General features: G+C 40.5%; 1 protein-coding gene across 1 annotated transcript; it reads right to left on the reverse strand.

Moving 5' to 3' along the window:
* Nucleotides 1–1,430: 1,430 nt before the first annotated feature.
* Nucleotides 1,431–19,471, reverse strand: ASAH1 (N-acylsphingosine amidohydrolase 1). Its single transcript, XM_032108391.1, has 14 exons — nt 19,316–19,471; nt 14,067–14,113; nt 13,785–13,875; nt 12,455–12,541; nt 11,435–11,513; nt 10,459–10,533; nt 9,574–9,619; nt 8,114–8,258; nt 6,898–6,952; nt 6,615–6,696; nt 5,896–6,027; nt 5,538–5,661; nt 4,790–4,846; nt 1,431–4,134 (listed from the first exon to the last, which is right to left on the reverse strand). The coding sequence occupies exons 1-14, from the start codon at nt 19,454–19,456 to the stop codon at nt 4,045–4,047; spliced, it is 1,251 nt and encodes a 416-aa protein (XP_031964282.1). The 5' UTR covers nt 19,457–19,471; the 3' UTR covers nt 1,431–4,044.
* Nucleotides 19,472–20,349: the final 878 nt, after the last annotated feature.

Below are 20,349 nucleotides of genomic sequence, written 5' to 3' on the forward strand. Positions count from 1 at the left end.
TGCCACTGCTTTGACTGAGCATTACTCCTGGCTCATCTTGTTCTTCTGGTCCAAAGGATGAGAGGCTCTACTGCTCAGAGAGCGTGGGTGTGCCCTTCCCACCAACAATTCTGGTCCTCCAAAAGCAGAAGAGTCCATCTGATGATCCATGCCATAAGCAGGTCATTTGCCTGCTGTTGGCAGCCACTGAGGTGAAATCCAAGCTTTTTTTTTGCATTTCTTTCTCCTTGCACCTGTAGTCCAAAGAGCTGGCTGTGTGGAAGCGGGACACGTTTGTGCTGGGAGGAGGGAGTATTTCATTGTTGATTGTGGAGCCTGCCTGAAGCTCTCACCTGCTCCTTTTCCATCCCTTCTCCATCATGCCTGCTCACTCCAGTGAAAATCTCTTATTTACTCTTGCTGCTATCCTTGCAGGTACTTGCCAGGACATCTATGGGCTCTGCTCTGGAGTTCTGCTTCAAAGCAATGCCTTGACTTGTAATTGGCTCTAATGCAAACTCACTTGCATGTGTGACCTGAACTACTGCTTGATTTTGATAAGATTCAAATTCCTCGATTCTCCTGTCCTCATTAGCTGCCAAAATTTTGCTTTTTAACATGGGAGATGACATTCTTTCTTCCTCTGAAATAGTATGGGGCTTCACTACATGGGTTCCTGAAACCATAAAGGTGAAAAATTTTCTTGGCAAACTGACTTCTCTTTTGCATTTAAAAGCCATCACCCAAACAGCTTGGTCTCTTTTGTAACCCTTTATTTAATCTAGTTTACAGTAAACTGGATTAACTCTTTGTATTTACATAAACAGTAAATCTGCTAGAAGCTAACTCTGAGGCTGTTTTTCCTAGAACTAGGCTATGCAGTAACATTCAAAAAGTAAGTATGTTTTTCTTGTTGCATACATATTGACTTCTTTTTTTTGCAAAAATTTGATTCTTTTCCACAACAGAATTAGGAAAGCTGCATAAATCTCTTACGTAAACTTGAACAGAAAAATATATATGGTTACTTGACCTGGGAAAAAAACAAACCTAAGAAAAGGTAATCAGACCACCCCCTTGGTGTTTGTGAGGTATCTGAACTATGTGTACAGCAAATTAATATGAAAAAATACACCCATTGTCACTAATTTTGTCTTTCTATGTAAAAAAAAGGCAGCTAAATGAAATTCCAACATTGAAAGTAGCTGCAAACATTTCTTCAGTGAAATGGTCTTAGCTTCCATCACTGTGCACAGAGCAGCAGCTGCAGGGGGAAGGCAGTAAACTGACATTAAAAATAGATATGTCTATCTGTAACAAAAGCAAATTAGACTTTTTGTCCAGCTTGAGAAAACTTTCAGACTTGACAGATGAAGGTTAAATTAACAAATAATCACATTCATCACTTTTTGTATATTAAGGCAGACAAAATCAGACATAGTTCTTGAGGGTTTTGTTTTTAAATAACTTTGTTTATTTTAGTAAACAACAGCATAGGCATTCAGGCTCTGGACAGACATCCATGGAATTTAGCTGTCCTTTTGCAATTGTAAAGCAATTTCAAGTGTGGAAATGTGGACTGTCTTGCACAAGGGACATACCAAAAGCTCATTACTTAATAACTGTAAATAGTCTACACTGCCTTGTTCTACATATGCTAAAGTGGGATGAGGCTAACTAAGCAAGTAAACTTATTTTTAAATTACAAGGTAATTTGATTATGGCTGTTACACAACTTCATTCCACATAAATCCGAACAACCCCCTTCCAGGCTGAGGTGTGCACTCAGAAATATATGATGGGCTCTTCACAGTACAGACTGCAACATCTGACTTTGTTTAACTGTCTTCTGTGAATCAAATGGCCCAGGAGCTGAATTTCACACATGCTTTTTCACTAATTTAAATTGTGTTGCTATATTTGATTTACATAGCTTCAGTATTCATAGCTGAGATTAAAAATGGACCCTGGTAGTACCATCACGCTAACACACTTCTGCTTGCATACTTCAGGTAAAAAAGAAATTAGATGTACTAGACTGGCCCTTGTTTAACATCAGTTTACATAGTGGGATGCTGATTTCTGTGTGCTCTCAGTTTGTCAGTGTTGTATCTCCCCTGAGTTGGTTCTTGCTGTGCTACTACAGGCATTGTTCTAAGGCCTAGAATATCAGTGTGTCATTTTCCTGAAACCAGAAGCTGTGTTTCTTCATCAGCTGCTAAAGTTATTTGGTAAACAGCATTCCTGTTGTTCCCACTTCTTCCAAGGCTGTTGGGAGGAGAGCCCCTAATAAAAAACAAGTTTGCAGTAAAATGGTAACCTGGCTACTGAAACAAGGGATGATTAAAGGTTATCTTTTAACCATAAAACACTGAGCTGAAAGGAATCTCAAGGATCATCTGGTCCAATCTTTTTGGCAAAAGCCCAATCTAGACAAGAAGGCCCAGCACACTGTGCAGCTAAGTGTCCAGTGTTAGGGAATCCACCACTTCCCTGAAGAAATTATTTTGGGCAATCACTTGATTCCCCTTCTGTAGACTTCTTAGTGTTAAATTTCTAATCATGGGGAAAAAAATCTTTTAGTATCCTTAAGTGTTTGGAACAGGAAGCTGCAGTATACTGTGTTCTCAACTTGTGCATTACACTAATACTGTTCTGCATGTCCTGGCTATCAAGAGTCCCACTGTGACTGGATGCCATGAACAGGCGGGTTTTAATTGGAATGGCCTTTGCAATAGTGTCTCTGCAGACACCAAAGAGAGACCAACACTTCCCTTACACTACTGCCAACTTTGAATTCCTGGCATAATGGGAATATGAATAGCACTTCTTTCCTAGGGAGGTTAAGAAAAGATTACAAGGAAACCACTATAAATACCAGCCCCTAAGCTCACTCTCTAGTGTCTTCTCTTTGTGTGTTAGAAAACACAAGAGCTGGAACTGTAAGCTACTCCCAGCAATGCAGCCAGTGGCACAGATGAAACTACTGCCTCCTATATTATCTGCTTCCTAGGATATTAGGCTGCTACTACTTCTCTCTAAAGGGCCTTTCTTTCTTAACTTGAATTCCAGACAATGGTGTAATCTGACTTGACTTCCTTTCCCTACTTTCAAAAAAACCAACCAACCAAAATCCTCCCAAAACAACCCAACTACCCTATTATGACAATAGCTTTAACTACCAGTTTAAAAAATCAGAGGAAATCACTTTTTCAGGTGCTGTTAAAATCAGTCTATTTAGAAATGAAAGTAGTTTATGCTGTGTGGTATCTATCATACATGATGTCTTACACTGAAGTATGAAATGAGTATGTGTGTACTTTGGTCACAGAAAGCAGTTTTTCTTTATTGTATTTTTTTGAGACAACAGAAAAACCTGTATTAAAAAACAGGTAATTTGTTAACAAGCCAAGAAAGAGCTTCAGCAAAAGAGCTATAAATCAGTGGCAAGACATTCTTGGCTCAGATCTTCTTTTAGATATTTCCCCAAGACCTTGCTTCTGTGACTAAATATGACACTTGGTAGGTTATTTTATAAAAGGGCATATCAGACATATCCTCATATTATACCAGAACAACAGCAATTAATCTTAAGTGCTTATGAACGGATAACATAATTGTATTGTCCCAGATGGTCTTCTTATATCCAATTCTTTTTGATACTTGGTAGGTGCCATTATAATTTGTGTTCTTTAGAAGGATTTTAATCTAAATAAACCAAACCAAAAAACCAAAAATTAACAAACCCATAACCAAGAACAAACCAAGAATACTGCCAAGACTGAAGAGATCTAGAACTAACTGCTGAACTCATTTGGCAGAAATGGCTGAAATCACACCAGACACTCATGAGGACACATTTCTTGTCAGCAGAACTGCTGGTTACAAAGCAAGGAAGTCTGCTGTGAGATAGGGTCCTTCATTGTTAGAAGCACTTTGCCATTTCTATATAGCCATTAGATTTCTGAAGAAAGGAGTTAGACTGAGTAATCTCTTTCCAGAAGCATTTTTTGTGGAGGACAGCCAATCTGGACAAGCAGCTTCCAACACAGGAGAGGTACAGGGCTACCAAGGACTGCAGGGATCTGGGCATTCCCGCAGGTAAGTCTCTGTATGGCCATTATACACCTCCATCAGCGTTGTGCACACAGTCAGCTAACAGGCCGGGGGGGAGAAGAAAAAAAGAAGATAAGTCACATTACAGGAATTCGTGAAAAACTCTCTCTGATACAGCTGAACAGTTCTACTAAAATGAGCATTTTCCTTCTTTAGTCAACAACATGTGAGTATGAACTGTGTCCTCAGTCAAGAATGCTGCCTCCACTTAACACAGGAACTAAACTTCATCATTCAAAAACTCTTCACACTCCTTCCTTCACTTTTTTTCCCTAAATACCAAAACTTAAAGTTCAGACTAAAACTTCTTGTGTTGCAAGAATAATGTGCCTGTAGTATGCCTAAATCATGAGGTGTATTGACTTGTTTTATGTGAATTACAAAGGCATAGATCACACATTAATTCTGGTTAGAAGGGTCCTCAAGATGTCTGCAGCGCGGCTGCGGCCTCAAACAAGGGTCGGCTATGAGGAAAGGGCTCAGGCTACTCAGACTTTTAAAGCTGTAGGGCCTTTGGAAAATAGCTATTCCAGCAATTACATTTTGCTGTTACAAAGTAACATGAAATTTGGTTTGTTTTTACACTCATGTTTCCACCTAAAAAACCCCTGAATATACCACTGAAGCCTCCTCCTCAGACGTACTCAGTGCTCTGCCCCCCACCCTAAACGTCCTGCAAAAATAGAAGAATTACCTTATTGAGGACAGGCTTTGTGGAGAGAACATCATAAATTGCTGGTAGGGAGAGATTCTGAAAGAAAATAATACAATGATGTTAAAGGACATTAACCTGTATATGTAAATGCTGAGAACTAACTTCTTTACACCTCAATTAAATAACAAGATACTGCTTTAAGAGCACAAGACCCATAACACCTTGATATCAGAAGAATGTGGGCCGCAAAAATTTGAGCAGACCAGATCTCACTAGAGCATGGCACTCTTAAGTGTGTTCGCTGCCTGAGACTGTGTGTTTGAATTTCACTGGTGTGAAACTGCCCTGGAAGCACCACAAGTCTTTCTCAAAGTATCTCTAGGTGTATCCTCCTGCATATGCAGCTGCTGAAAATACTTTCAGGAAACCCACTCAGATGAAAAGAAAGCCCAAAACAAACCAACCAAACGAAAAACCCAACAAACCAAATGAAAAAGAATCCCCCCTAAAACCACCACCACAACCCAAACCAAAAAACAAAACAATACCCCAAAAAACCCCAAACAAATCAACAAAAGAACAGACAAAAACCCCACAAACCTCCCTCATGTAAAGAGCCAGCTTTTTATAACCCAGAAGCAGAGACAAGGTATCACAAAATCATCAGCCACTTCTGTCATTATAACTGCGCTTGAAAATAACCTGAATGCTCCTGGCTGTGTCAGGTCAGTACTGTAGCTTGGGAGTTTCAAACCAGCAGGATATGAGGTATTAGGAGGATGTTTACCTCTTGTGTTGTCTGGTTCAGGCATTTCATTGCAGGTCCTCTACGATTATCCAGTACCAGTGGAGGCTTCCAGCGATCGTAGTTTGTTTCTAACACGTACCACGTGCCCTTCTTGATATCAAGGCTGGAAAAGGGGTCTAAGTTTGTGTTTTGCTTCTCTAAGTATATACTAAGTACACATATACAGTATATAATAAATACAGATGGATTTTTTTTTTAGGTTTGCTGTAGTGTTTTTCAATGACGGTAAAGAAGTGAGCTCTTGTACAACAAAGTCACAAGGAACAGAGCACGCAATTATTGGTAGAACCTGTCCTCTTCTGAAGACTGAGTCAGGTGTCAGGTCAAGCATACTCACTCCCAGATATCCAGAGCAGCTGTCCTGGATCGAGTTATCACACACCCTTCTCCAGAATTTTTTCCTCCCAGAATAAAGTAAGCTGGAGCCAGCAGTCTTGTTTTTGCCAGTCTGTCTTTTGCATCTTGGTAACTGTGGGTAAGATAGTGTTGGACTATTAAATGCTATAAATGGTTCAAGTACTGAAGAGCAAATTTCACAGACCCAGGGAAAGTTTGGATAGTTAAGCCTTTCTTCCCCTTTCATGCACATATGAGAAGACAGGATCACCATAGAGGAACACATTTAAGCAAAGCTTCTCTTCTCATTTTGTACTTGAAGTGTGATTGTTTAGAGGTGCTCTTTGCACTTTTTCCACACTTAAAACATGAACAAAATGATGACATACTGTGTCATAGTGCACTGAATTCATTTATTGCATAACAGCTTTGTTTCTGCTTACTTCGTATGATGTACTAGTACCTGCTGGATGTGCTTTGATGTAGAATGCTTACACATTCAGATACCAACAGGCTCATCAGGAAAAAAGAAATCTGAGAAAAATATTTGAAGGATCATGTGTGATGCCTTGCCTCCTGCTCCAGACCAGACCTATTTAATGTTAAGGTCACTAGGAAGGTATCTGTGTTACTGGATATTAAGCATACATCTACAGTATTCATGCTAGTTGAAAGCAAAGCAGATTAAAGGAGCATAATATTTAGAGGGAGAGGGAATACCTTGTAGCATTCTCTAATACTGTTCTTGTAAGAAAGCCCATCCACATACCATCTCTTCTACCAAGAAACCATTCGAAGATTCCTGCAAAATATCACTGTTACAATAATTTGTTTTCAGATAGTTCACTCATGCTATTCTAACTTTCACAGCTGGTTTTAAAATGAGCTGTGTTTATCTTACCCATCTGCAATCTTTTCACCATTTGTGTGCCTGTTTATTGAGGTAACTGGTATGTCCCCTGGTATTTGTGCAGAAATAATGAAAGAAATGAGCATTACTCACCCACATAACCACCATCAAGACTGAAACGCTCATTCATTGTCAGAGTGAACAAGTTCTGAAAAGCATTAAACAAGCCAACCTTCAGCCATTGCCAGCCCACGAGTACCAGTAGTAAACAGGAGGCAGTATTGCAATTTAGATGTCAACTGAGCTTCTTGTTTGTTAAGACTCTTCCCTTTAAGTAACAGACTGCAAGATCAAGCTCATGTAGAGAAGAACCTAACTTATCACGGCTTGAGTAAGTAGAAATGAATTTTCTGACCTGGCAGAGCAATCAGCAAGGCATGCTTTTAAGCTAAGCAAGTCAAGCCTGTGGCCATTTTTTCCACGGAATGAGCAGTTTTCCTTTCCCTGCTGTATGTCACCTTCTTCTCAGACCTCTGAGTACTATTCCAGTTTGAAGGCATATTTTTAAGTCCCAGTGTTAAGTACACCCTGATACGTTACTGCTATTTGCATGGGCATGCAGCAGCACACAGTCCATGTTACTTGGAACACGGAATTCAAACTCAAATCTCAGCGTTCTCCAACAAATGTTTCAGACAAAAACTGCATTCAGCTACACTGACTATTTTTTAGAATGGAATCTTCCCAATGTATTTGAGCAGAAGACAAAAATAAATGGATACAATGCAGGGATTTACGCCAGAAATGCTCTACAAGAAAGACTACCTATAACAGAAGATAGAGCATGTAAAAAAGGAGAAGTTGTGGTAAGCTGGACACCCTGATATAGTTCTGTACTGATGGTTATTAAGATGTATATAAACCCCAGATTTCAGCTGCCTATTAAATAAAAACCCAACAAAAAAGTCTTAAAATGTAGGACTGCCTTTTCCAAGACAGATTGGAGAAAGAATTAAATAGCACAAGTGTGCTGCTTCACCCCTCGGATCACAGCAATAGCTATTAGCCAGCAAGAAACTCTAACCACTTCAGCACTTTGTATTCACTCCTGTTTATATTTGAAATTCAATGCTGTTTTTAAGAACTGTCCAAACAGAAGCATTTCATTTAGGCAATCTCCTTTCACAAGGAAGGGTGCAGCACTGTTTTCTTTTATCTGTCTTCAAGTAGCTATGCTGTGCACCAGAACAATTGAGATAATTTATTAAAAAACATCCCAAGGCAGAGCATGAAAGCAGAAAAATTTAAATTGTAAAGGAAAGTCTGAAGCATTTGTAACAAATTGACAAAGCTCCATCCCCATACTTACTGGTTTGACTCCAGACACCATGCCTATGTATCCTGCAAAATTTGTGGACTTGAACACTGTTTTGTTGTTTCTCTGAAAGTCCAAGAGTACCACCAAAGGCTTCAGTTCCCGGGTTAACGTCCAGGAATTATTTTTAACATCCCACCTGCAGGAGACAGTACAGCACTTGAAACTTCCCTCTCTCAGCTGTTTTTAAAGCTTCCCTTCACAGCATGCAGACATCCTGTGTGTGATGCCTGTCCTCTGATCTTACTCGTGTCTGCCAACATCACTGCTCCCTAGTTACCTGAGCAGCACCAGCAAGGAACAACTAGGAAGTCTATATGCACAGGCAGGCAGTGAAAAGAACTAAGTTTTGTTTGAACCAAGAGCATATATATTGCTCAGAATTAAACAGCACCACCATAACAGCTGGTTTGTTTTGAACACATAACTTTGTTCTCTACCTGCTAGCAAAGGGAGCTACAGGTACTGCCTCTGATGCCAAACCTCAAATTCTTATTTTTCAAAGGCAGAAGAGAAACCATGTACTACTGGATTTGCTCTACATGAAGGAAAGTATCAGCTCTAGTTTGCAAAATAAGCCAGACCAGTTTGTAGGCAAGATGTTGATAAAGAGCACTTAGCAGACCGTTAAACTCTCTGGAAATAATCCAGATTCTGGGAGCAGCTTTAAAGTTTCCTTAGTTTTCAGGAAGCATATTCACACTATTTCTGACAAGTGAGAGAAGTCCAACACAAGCCAAACCAAGGGACAGGTGGAGTCACAGTTGACAACACATGAGTTTTTGATAGGCAGGTAAGAATTTTAATAAAGATGAACATTTAAATGCCAATTGTGCATTGAGCATCATCTGGATGAGTGATGTTACAAAATATACTGGGGTAATAAAAGCAAACGCTGAACTACCTGATCATGGGGTATGAAAGGAGAACTAATGAGTGCTGGGCAGCAAACTACAGAGTTTGTATGGAAATGATGAATGATGCGAAGTGGCAGTGGAGCACAGTACAGTAACGGGGGGAGGAGAGGGGGAAGGAAAAAAAAAACCACCTTAAAAATGCCAAGCCCCAATCCAATCCCCATTTCAGTGCATACATTAAAATTGATGCTTCATCCCATCATGTAAAGAACAACATCTATTGTGCCTCAGAGATCAGGTTACATGGGCCATTCTTTGGTTTGAGACAGTTTGAACTGGAGCTGAGAAAAAAAAGGTTAAGTAACACAAAACACAACTGTTCTTGATGCACTTGGGGCAGTTTGACATAAGATCAGCAGAACATCCCGATCTTTTCATTTTAGACTTTTTTCACAACACCCAATGGAGAATTACTTGTCACAGTCATAGCAACATCCAGTTCATCACTTAGACTCAAAGAATGCATGTAGCTATTTCAAGTTCAGCTCGGTTTTTCTTTGGGTTTAAAAAAAAAAAGTCAGAAGTTTAAGTACTTACCCTAGGAACAGTCCAAAATCCAAGTTCCTGGCATGGTACAGTTTCCCTATACAACAATAAATAAATAGATAAATAAATACAGTTTTCTAAAGAAATAGACAAATTTCAGCTTAGAAACCCAAGAAAGGAGTAAGCAGGCAAATACCTGGGAAAGTAAGCAAGGAAAATAGCATTCTCTACTTGCCCTTTTCATAACCACAATACAATGATGGGGTTTTTTTGGTCAGAGAAGTGTTTTGCCATAACTGAAAACAAGTAATCTTGCAAACTGCTGTCCAACTCAGATTCAAACCTTTCCATATTATCTTAATGCAATGGCAACACCTTGAGCTTCCTCTACAAGTGAGACATTTGGAAGCCCTCTGAGAATTCTTTAGAAAATTCCTAAGCTGGAACAGGTATAGACAAGGGCTGCAGAACTAAGTAGGAGAATGAAAGAGTCTCTTTTCTTAGAAGAGACTGTCCATTTTCTCTACCACCATACACATGCAATATCTAGAAACTAGATACAAAATCCTGCATGGCACTGAGAAAGTTCCAGATGTGTAGCTGGTGTTTCTTTTCCCTAGAAAAAGGAATATGACCTATTAAAAAACCCCCAACCAACCAATCACAAAAAACCCATCATCCAACAAAACCAAACCCAAACCATCTTTGAAAGTAATTTTGTCCTTTTTTTGTCCTTTTAAACCTAAGAGACTTGTGAACTCTTATTCCCTTTCTCAAGAAATACCTCTTATTATCAGTCCTTAGGTATTATTATTACCTTTTACTCTCTTTACTAGATCTTCTTGCCTGCAGTTGAGGAGGAGTGTATTTGCATAATTGAGGCAGACCCTCTTCTACATAAAAGGAAACTGTTACCAGTATTTTGGATTGCATTACCTGTTTTATCTTCTGCCACTATTGATGTACATACAGTAAAAATTTCATAAAAAATGTTAAAAATAACGATTTCCCCTAGAAAAAAAAAAGAAACGAAGTTAAATTGAAACTTGCCACGAACAGAAAAAAAAATGGTTAGAAAAAAGCATACTGCAAAGTTCAGTATTCTGTAATATTTCTGTTAAAAATTCAAATTTAAATCTCCTTTGATCTTTAAAATGACTGATTCAGCAAAATCAAGAGCTTCCTGAAAGGCAAATAGAAGGATCAGAATCCCTTGACCTTCTGCCTTACCATGCACAAAGCTGACAGTCATTGCTACTTCCTCCTCTGGAAACTTCAAAACAAGCTATAAAATTCACTTTAAAGAAGAAAGCTGCTATATGTACCACTAATGCCACATAAGAGCTGCTGGCCAGCAGCAGGTGTACTGCTTCTGTATGAGGGAAGCAGTGCTAACAGGCAGTGGTCCTTCTCTGCCTCAGTTCTGGAGGAACTTGATGCCTACTCCTCACCTGGAATGGCATTCTTCTGCAGGAGGTACAGAGGGAAGGCAGAAGGACACGGCAAGGACCACAAGGGAAAGACAGCACAGCAGGAAACTGAGCCTTGACTTCTTTATATGTCAACAGCAGACACACAGCTGAGTGCAAAACCAATGTGAATAAAGGATTCCCTCAAATTTTGGTGCACAGGAGCTGAGACTTCCTCCAGTTCCTAAAACCTAGGAGTGAGAACTTACAGCTCTACAGACAAGTCCCAGCCTGATAAAAGGCTTAGGTGATTTATTGCATTCTCCTCTAAAACACTGTTGTTGTTTAGTGTGAGATGTAATTTATTGCTTTAACTACTTAATTAATGATTAGTTAAAGTCACAGATGATTAAAACTAACTGCAGATTGGTAAACACACTAATTTTAAATGAATCTGTATTCCTAGCTTTCCACTATGTTAATACAGTGTTGGAAACTGTTACCCAAAGGAATCCCAGATGAATTTGCAATCCCTTGGAGTTCTTCATTGAAAGGATAAGGAAGCGTGGCAGTCAGATGAGCCTGAAAGGAAAAGTTTTGTATGATACATGTTTAAATTAACACTATTTTGTTACTTATAACAAACGTCTCCTCAACAGGCACATTTTTCTCACAACTACTGAGTGTTTAATTTCTCTGCAGTCTGTAGAACTTGAGGTTGTTTGCAGAGTCCTTGGAAGACAAGTACATACTTAAGGAAAGAAAACTCTCACTCATCAAAACGCTGACGTGAGCAATGGACATGAGCACAGTCTCTCTTAGCAGGAACAGATGGAACAGAGTGAAGTAGGACTCGTATATATTAAAAGCTCAACTGCAGTGGCGCTCAGTGTCAGTATTTATGGGCAACCCTGACCTTCACACATTGGGATGGCAACCTGTAAAAGCTGCCAACCCCACTCAGGCACACAGGGATATGCTGTAACCAAAAATGGGGGAGAGATCTCACCTTTTGCTGTCTCTAACCCTACACTGCTTTTCCCTGTTCCATGCCAAAGCTTACTTTAACCAGAATCAAACCGATTTTTAAGGTGAGGCCTGGTCAAAGCTGTCCCTGTAATCAGACATTTATTATAGTTTTCAAAACCTTATTTTACTCTACTGTTTAAAAGAAGTGGAACATGGTAAAAAAATTCAGTCAAGTGTTTTTCTACAGTAACTAAGTCTGTAGCATATTTGTCTAGTGTTATTAATCCAAACTTAAAAAGATCTTAGGAAAAATTAGAGGAGGAAGAGGGAAGAGATGTGCATTTTTTGTTTGATGGTTTCAGAGTAATTCAGAGCAGACAAGAAGGTAAAATTTCAGAGTGACTCTTTAAAATAGCATTTTATTCTGTTGTGGAAGTGGAATTAAGAACTTGTAATTTAAGAACTTTTAAAGTTCTTAATTGTCAGATTTAGAAGCATTCTAATTCTGTAGTCAGAGCATACAGTAATAAAAAAATTAAGCTCAAAATACTTACTATTTTGTTATCCACTATGTCAACAACTTTGCCACTGGGGAAGAAGGTATTTGCTATATCTTTAATATTCTGGACCACAGTCTTCAGCTATAAAGAGCAAGGGCTTTTATTGAATAGAAGATCTTATGTGCAAGAATTGCTAGAATACTAACAGAACTCCACGACAGACTTTTGATAAAATCCTCTGTTGAGAAAAATAAATACTTAAATAAAGTGCTAAATGTCATGTTCTTGGTGAGAAAAACACCCCCAACTCCCCACTAGAATAATTCTTCAAGCTTTGTTCAAGTAACTTTCTAGATTAGTTCCAATGTGTCCTTCTACCAGAAACAACAAATTACAGGAAAGTCATCCTCATCTTCTTCTCCTTTGATCAGATTTTAATACTCTGCACTCTTCTATCTTTCAAAATGCTAATTTCAAGCTCTTTGCTTAAGCACTGATATTACTGAAGACAAAAATACTCAATAAATTTCTTATTAAATCACATGCTTTCCATTTGCAAGATGTCAGTGTTGCAAATAAGAGTTCCACTCCATGTGATCTAACTCCAAAGCACATAAGAGATAAAACTCTTCAGAATTTGAGGTGAAACCTGAAGCTTCCAGCACCCACTGGTTTAAATGATATTTTTAAAATAAATATTAGCATGTAAGCAGAATTTGTCTGGCTTTCAGAGTGGAAAGGCCAAAGTCATCAGGGATATAGCAAAAAGCCCTAGCCTTGTTTGAGAAATTAAAAAGTGCTGAACTGAATTTTCGGTGATCTTCAGAACAGCTGTTTTAAGTAGTTTGAAATAGGCTGAAATATTAAAAAAATTATTTGTGCTATGTAAACACCAGTGCTACAACCAGCATTCCTGAAAAGGGCAGTAAGTTCTTAACTTCTCCCTTGCCATTTCATCATCTCATGCAATATTTTGAGAGAAGTCGGGAGGTGCAGAGAAGGGATGCTGCCTCAGTTTCACTTCAGTTCACCAAGGCTGTTTCTTTGGTGTATTCTTCCCTCTTCATTCTGCACCACTTCATGACTAAGGAGATTTGATAAATGAAATTGCACACACTTGTTTATGGCACCCTCATTTTTACACCTCTACATCCTAAACACCAGTGTCTCTACACTTAATGCTGCTAGCTTAAGTGTTAAACAGACAAAAAGTTTACTCAAGCAAGTATTTTAGACTGGAATCATATTAGAAAAGTCAACTGGAAACATTATCCCTTTCAGATAGTTTTAGCACATGTATTCCTTTTAAAACTTTTCTCAAAATAAAAGGCTATGTGCTAGTTTTGTATCTGTTAAGCCTCAGAGCAAGCTCTGCATTTCTTACCTCTGTCTTTTTGTCACGCATCAAGTCATCCCACCTTTTGCTGGGAGGTAAGTCAAGATTTATGACATATGTGGGTATATTCCCTTTGAACCTGAGAGACAAACACCAGAGATCAAATTTAAAGAAGGCTCTCAAAAAACAGTTGACAAAATAGGTCTTCCCACCTGTAACCAGCATTTTGTAGACCTGCATCAGGAACAAGTTTCAAGAAAAAACCCTGTTCAGACTTGCAAATCACAACTTCTCTACAATTTGCTGGACAAGTTGAATCAGATTACTTACGTTGGTCCTGAAGGAGGGTACATTTTACTCCTGCACTCTTCTCCATACTGTAAAGACAGTGAAACATTGCTATTTAGCTTCTTTGTTAAAACACTATTATTCTAGTAGACTTAGTTTCTAATTAAACTTTTAGGACTAGTCAGTTAACTCAAAGTCTTGGGACTTTGGAAAGAGGAAAATAGAGAAGGAGGGACTAGCAGCAACTTCGCCATGCTGTCTGACAGACCTTCAGACAACTTGTCTAATGTAGTCCAGGGCAAGCAAAAGGGTATGATAAATATACAAACTGTATATATTTTCACTCTGTGTGATTTAATGAAGAGCATTTCAAATCATATTCTTTATACAAGTTCAGGAACCTTAGATCTCAGTATGAACCAGTCTGTTCTGTTTGTCCAATTCATAATCCCATTTCACAGCGTCATTCCTAGCTATGTTTAGTGTTAAGATGCACTGTGCAGCTGGGGCAGGGAAAGCGTAATGAGCTCTTGGCAATCCCTCAGCCGGTGGAGTAAGCTGTATGGCACAACTTTGGGTTCAGCATGGACAAGTGCTGCTGAAGTGGTGCTAACATTATGTGGGGTGCAATTCAACTAAAAAAATACACCTTCATTCCTGTGAGCATGGCTAGCTACAAATCAAAGTTTGAGAACAATTTTAGGCGTACTCCAAGTGAATGCAAGGGTGTTTTTCCATCAATTACATAAAGCATGCATATAAATATATAAACATATGCATATACATGCCACAATTATAATACTATGTTTTACCCCAGTGACATACAAGCAAATGCCTACTGGCCACCCGCACTTGTGCTTCAAGCTGGTCGAGAGCAGGCCAGATTTGGTCCCAAAACTACGTGAGAAGTTCAATAAGCGCCTTAGAGCATAATATATCTCACTAGGAAAAAGGAAAGGTACATGTGCTGTTCTGGGAGCCTGTAGAAAAGCTCCTAAAACACAAATGTTTGGGAGGCACAACAGAAACAAAAATATGATGTAATCCTTCCATCACTTCCCTTCCTCCCCACCCTTGATTTCCCGTATTTATTAGTCTGTATTAATTAGATTACTAGTGTGTCCTTACAATGCATTCTGGTTCCAGTGAAAACTGTGACAACATCTCCAGCACCTATGTAACTGGGACAGAGAAGTCAACTAATGTCAATGTTCTCTTTGGGCTAATCTCATTAGCTGTTTTTAATGCATTAATACAGAAAACACATTGTCTTACACAATGCCATGGACTTTAAACACTGGCCTAATTTGTTACAACTGGAAACAGCAATTATAAATTGGGATGGATTTCTGTGTGTTACAATGTTAATCTCTTTCTACTGTTTCCAGCTGCTGGGAGAAAGCATGAGATGAATGTTGGTTTTCCAACACATGGAGGTATAGGACCAGAAGCTGTTTCCTAGATTTCAGTGCAGTGCAGTTATAGACTTTGCACAGCTAAAACAGAACGCCCAACACAAAAGGCCCTTTAATTTTCAAAGTGAAGAAGTATCAAAACAAGGAGGGTAGGAGGGATATCACATGACTAATTAGGCAACAAAAGTCAGAGGTTTTGTACAAAGCCAGACAAATGCTTAACAGTACTGATGCAACTGTCTTGTGCAATTTTCCATCCTGCAATACTAAAATCCATCAGAAGAAAGTGACATTACATATACATCCTACTGCAACGGATGCACATATTTGGATCTTCAGGAAATACCTCTCACAAAATGCATTTCCTGACAGATAAAGCCTCTACCAAAAAAGTTATCCAAAGTGGATGAGAGTAGAGCCCATGCTCACAGAGAAAACGGTGGCACCTGTGCAAAACTGATTTCAGAGGATTTTAAGCTAAAGGTGCTAAACATTATGTCACTCCTGGCATTTTCCCCTGGGATTTTAATCTTGTACTCACAGCTATTTTTATCTTCCGAGTGCTTTGCAGCCTGAGCCACGAAAAAGGTGAGGAAAGCAACAGTTAAAGGGAGAGAGAACAGAGAAAATGTTCCCATCTTACATGTGGTATTTTTAGATTTCTCACCTGTCTATGTATAAAGCAAGGTAAAGAAGCCAGTAAGTCCTAAAACAACCTGTACATCCTTCAAAACTGCTAGCATTAATTGAGGTATCTGAAGAAATCAGAGATTACTGTTTCTTTAGGTTAACTATTATATCATAGAATCACAGAATATCCTGAGTTAGAAGGGACCTGCAAGGATCATTGAGTCCAACTCGTGGCCCTGCACAGGACAAGCCCAAGAGTCCCACCATGTGCCTGAGAACACTGTCCAAATGCATCTTGATCTCTGACAGGCAGTGCCTGACCACCCTTGGTGAAAAACCTTTCCCTAACAGCCAATTTAAACCTCCCCTGGCACAGCTTCAGGCCATTCCCTCAAGTCCTATTGTTGATCAGCAACAGGAAGAGATCAGTGCCTGCCCTGTGCTTCCCCTTGTGAGGAGCTGTAGACTGCAGTGAGGCCTCCCCTCAGTCTCTTCTCCAGTGAGAACAAGCAAAGTGACTGCAGCAGCTCCTTGTACGGCTTACGCTGGCACACAGGCAGCAATTTAAAAAGATATCAAGACAATCAGAAAACTAGAAAGCTAGAAACGGTTTTTTTTACACGAAGTTCTAACATGGAACAAAAAAACTGTTATCTTTTGCAACCAGCTAAAGATGAACTGCAAAGCTTTCTGAGAAGGTTAAAAAAAAAAAAGACATGTAAAGAATTTTCTTGCAGCAGCAGAAAAACCAACAAGCACTTTTTATAACCAGAGTGGAATAAGCAGCTATGAAGTTACTACTGTGGTCAGCCAGGTTCTCCTCTCTGCAGAGGCTTGAGACTGATAGAAGGACAATAAATGCTGTCCAAGAAAAGCAGGAGCATCCTTTCAGCATGACAGAATCACTTTCCGTTTCCAGTGTGACAAGCCAGAGGTGGTCCCCTAGAAAAAGCCACTGGAAGTTGGATCCAAACAGCAGGTTACCACTATAAATGTGCTTTTCAAAACGTGCATTGAACCCCCTAAGAGAAACATGGATATTCTTGAATGGAGATTTAATCCTCCCTTTGTTTTGCTCTTTAAAATCTACTGTTACCAGTAGGTTGCATATTTTGATTATCTTATATACTGCCGGCTTTCAAATTGAGACGTATGTAATGACACAAAAACAGACATGCAGGAGCACTGGATCAAAACACTACCAGGAAGATAACACAGTGAAGGAGAAATAGAACATGGTATGGGGAAAGATGGAAATAAAAAGTGGATGTAGCACAGAAGATTTATATTTTGACTAATTGTATTAAAAAAAAAGTGGAACAGAAACCAAATAACTAGCGAACAGTTAAAATGATTTGGGTGAACTGGAAAAAAAAAATCAAGTAGTAACAGTTACTATTGACTGCAGTACAGAAAATTAATGCAAGGTTTAATGACTGCCAAGTAAATATTTTGACACCTAGACTGATTTCGTTAACATGAAATAGGCTGAATGCAGCTTGTCCAGTCTAAGGAATACCAGCACACATTTTATTAACCTCAAAAATATTTTTGGGGCAGACCATCTCTGGCATCCCTCCTTAATATTTATATATTTTATATTTCTCAACTTCCGATGTAAAAATAAATATAAAATTACCTCTTTGAGCTATTAAATGTAATTCCATAGTTTAAGGACACTGCATTCAGTCTCTTTCAGTCAATCTGTTATATTCAGCATCTTTTGGTCTATGAACTCTGTGATCTAACACATTGTTCTCTCTGCTCCTCTTCCCTCATGGGAAGATGCCAATGCAACACTCTTGTGCTGCAGGAGTCCCAATACTGTTCACCTTTCTGAACACAGAGGTTAAGAGTACTCTTTCAGTACTGAAAAAACGGTGACCAAGACAATTTAAATCGCAGTTTGGACACAAAGGTCAGCAAGGTTCAGGGGGCCTCAATGAAAGCTAAAGGGACTGAGAGCCTGCACCACTGAGATATAATTCAAGGCACCTATCTTCTGTATTCTTTGTTAATGAGATTAACCCAAACAGTGGCACTTAGGAAGAATTCTTCAGCAAATTATGCATCCCTGCATCTCAAACAAAAATTAAATATCCAAGCCTAACAGCTGGCTGCACAGAAGCACAGTCTGCAGCCCAGACACACAGTGGATATTGTGCAAGTGCAAAGATGTACCAAGTGAAATCAAATGCAAATCAAGATCTAATGCTACTACTTTGCTGACAGCTGGCACTTTCTCCTGTAACTCCACACTCTAGAATACTTTTGGCTAAAATTCTGAAGGTGTTTTAAGCTGGAAATAGCTTATAGTATTGGGAAGCTGCTCTTGGCGGGTAGGATGGGACTGGGAGAAGAGAGGGGAGAGAGAAGAGCCCAGTCCTGTGTAGAAAAGACACTAAGCGAACATGGGCCATCCAGATGCCCGCAGTCCCTTCCTGCAGGTCTCCCCTCTCACAAAACCCATACCAATTTTCCGGAAATCAATGTAATTTGCTAGAAAAAGACTTAGATCAAACACTAAAGGGTGTACTATATTCCTAAAATATTTAAAAATAGATTGCAAAAAACATTTTGAAATCCAGAGGTATTTAAAACCAATCCTCTTCACAGAGGATGGGGAAATTCAGGAACTTCAGAAGAGATGAGCGAATGCTTCGCTGCTTCAGGAATAAAAAATACACCAGGAAGCAAGAGCAGCTGTTTACATACCCAGGAAATGGAAGCCAGCCTGCTCCAAACGACTACCCCCGCCCTCCCAGCTTCCCAATTCCACCAAAAGTTAAATATTTCATTTATTCAGTTAAAAAAACCCAAACAGCCGAAAGAGCAAGAAACGACACCTAAAGCCCTCCCCTCGGGTGAACTACAGCAAATACACTCAGGAGATTCAGAGCCGTGCGCACTTTTAGCAAGCCCCTCTGAACTTTCCTTCTGGAAATCGCTGCTGTGGTGTGGCAGGGCAACGCTGACAGTACAGACCCACACGAAAGCGAGCGCAGCAGCAAGGACTTGCAAAACACGCCGTGGCACAGCCCCTCCCGCCGCCGCGGCCGCGCCGCTCGCCACAGGAGCCATGTCCGCGTTCGGGAGCCCGTGGGCGCATCCACACGCCTGGATTCAGAGGCTCGCCCGGCCTCCCGCGCCGGGAAGGGCGGCGGCGGCCGCATCACCCCCGCCAGCCCCAGGCCGATCCGCTCCCGTCGGCCCCGCTCCCCCCTGCCCGTTCCCCGCCAGGCTCACCGGGTCCGGCGCCCGGGCGGGCTGCGCCAGGACGAGCAGCGCCAGCGCCAGGGCGAGCAGCGGCAGCAGCGCCCGGCCCCGGCCCGCCATGGTCGTGCCCGGCTCCGCTCGGCGCGGCGCTCCCCGGAGCGGCCGGCACATGACAGCGCCCCGCCCGCCGGGAGCGGGAGCGGGAGCGGAGCGCAGCCCTCCGCCACAGCCCCGCCCCGCCCGGGCAGAGACGGCAGAGCGCGGCGCGCTCTCAGTCGCGCTTCCACGAAAGGCAACTTCCGCACAGGGGAGTCCCAAATAAAATCGCCTCTCTTTGGCAACACTAAGGGAAAACCCGTGGCACCAGTTTTCAGTTTGGCAGTACTAGGATTTTTAATTACTCTGTATCCTGCGGAAGTTTTAGGCAGGCTGTGTGGTAATGAAAGATGTCAGGCAGGCGCGTTCTTAAGGAAGGGTTTTTCTCCATCTTGCGGCTTAGGAGTGCAGGAAACGGGCAACTGGGGAGACAGACTAATGAGAAACACGGGGCATGAGATGCATCCATCTACAAGCGCCCTGCCTTCTAATTATTATTTAAATGGTATCTCTTTCAAAGAATTGTGGAATGGTTTGAGTTGGAAGGGACCTTAAAGACCATCTAGTTCCAAGCCCCCTGCTATGGGCAGGGACACCTTCCACTAGACCAGGATGTTGTAATATCAAGTACAAACCAGCAGCCAAATTAGGTGCATACTGTCATTTTAGTATGACCATTATCATTTTAGTGTGAGCAAATGAATGTTTCATGAGTGTGTACATCAGCAACGGTTGGTGGAAGCACCATGAAAAGTACTCAAAACCTTCCAGGATGCCTGTATTTTAGCTTGTCTCATGTGCTCTGTGCAGCGCCTGAGACGTGTCACGTGTTTTTAGGCACACAGAAAAGAAGTGATGCAGTCTTTAACATCATGACTTAATTGCCTGTGCAATTAACTCTCTTACAAAACAAAGTGGGGGTGGCAAGAAAAAGAAGGGAAGTCCTTGGCAGAAGGTTGATTGGAAAG

This window comes from Corvus moneduloides, chromosome 5, assembly GCF_009650955.1.
Source record: "Corvus moneduloides isolate bCorMon1 chromosome 5, bCorMon1.pri, whole genome shotgun sequence".
Lineage (NCBI taxonomy): Eukaryota > Metazoa > Chordata > Aves > Passeriformes > Corvidae > Corvus > Corvus moneduloides.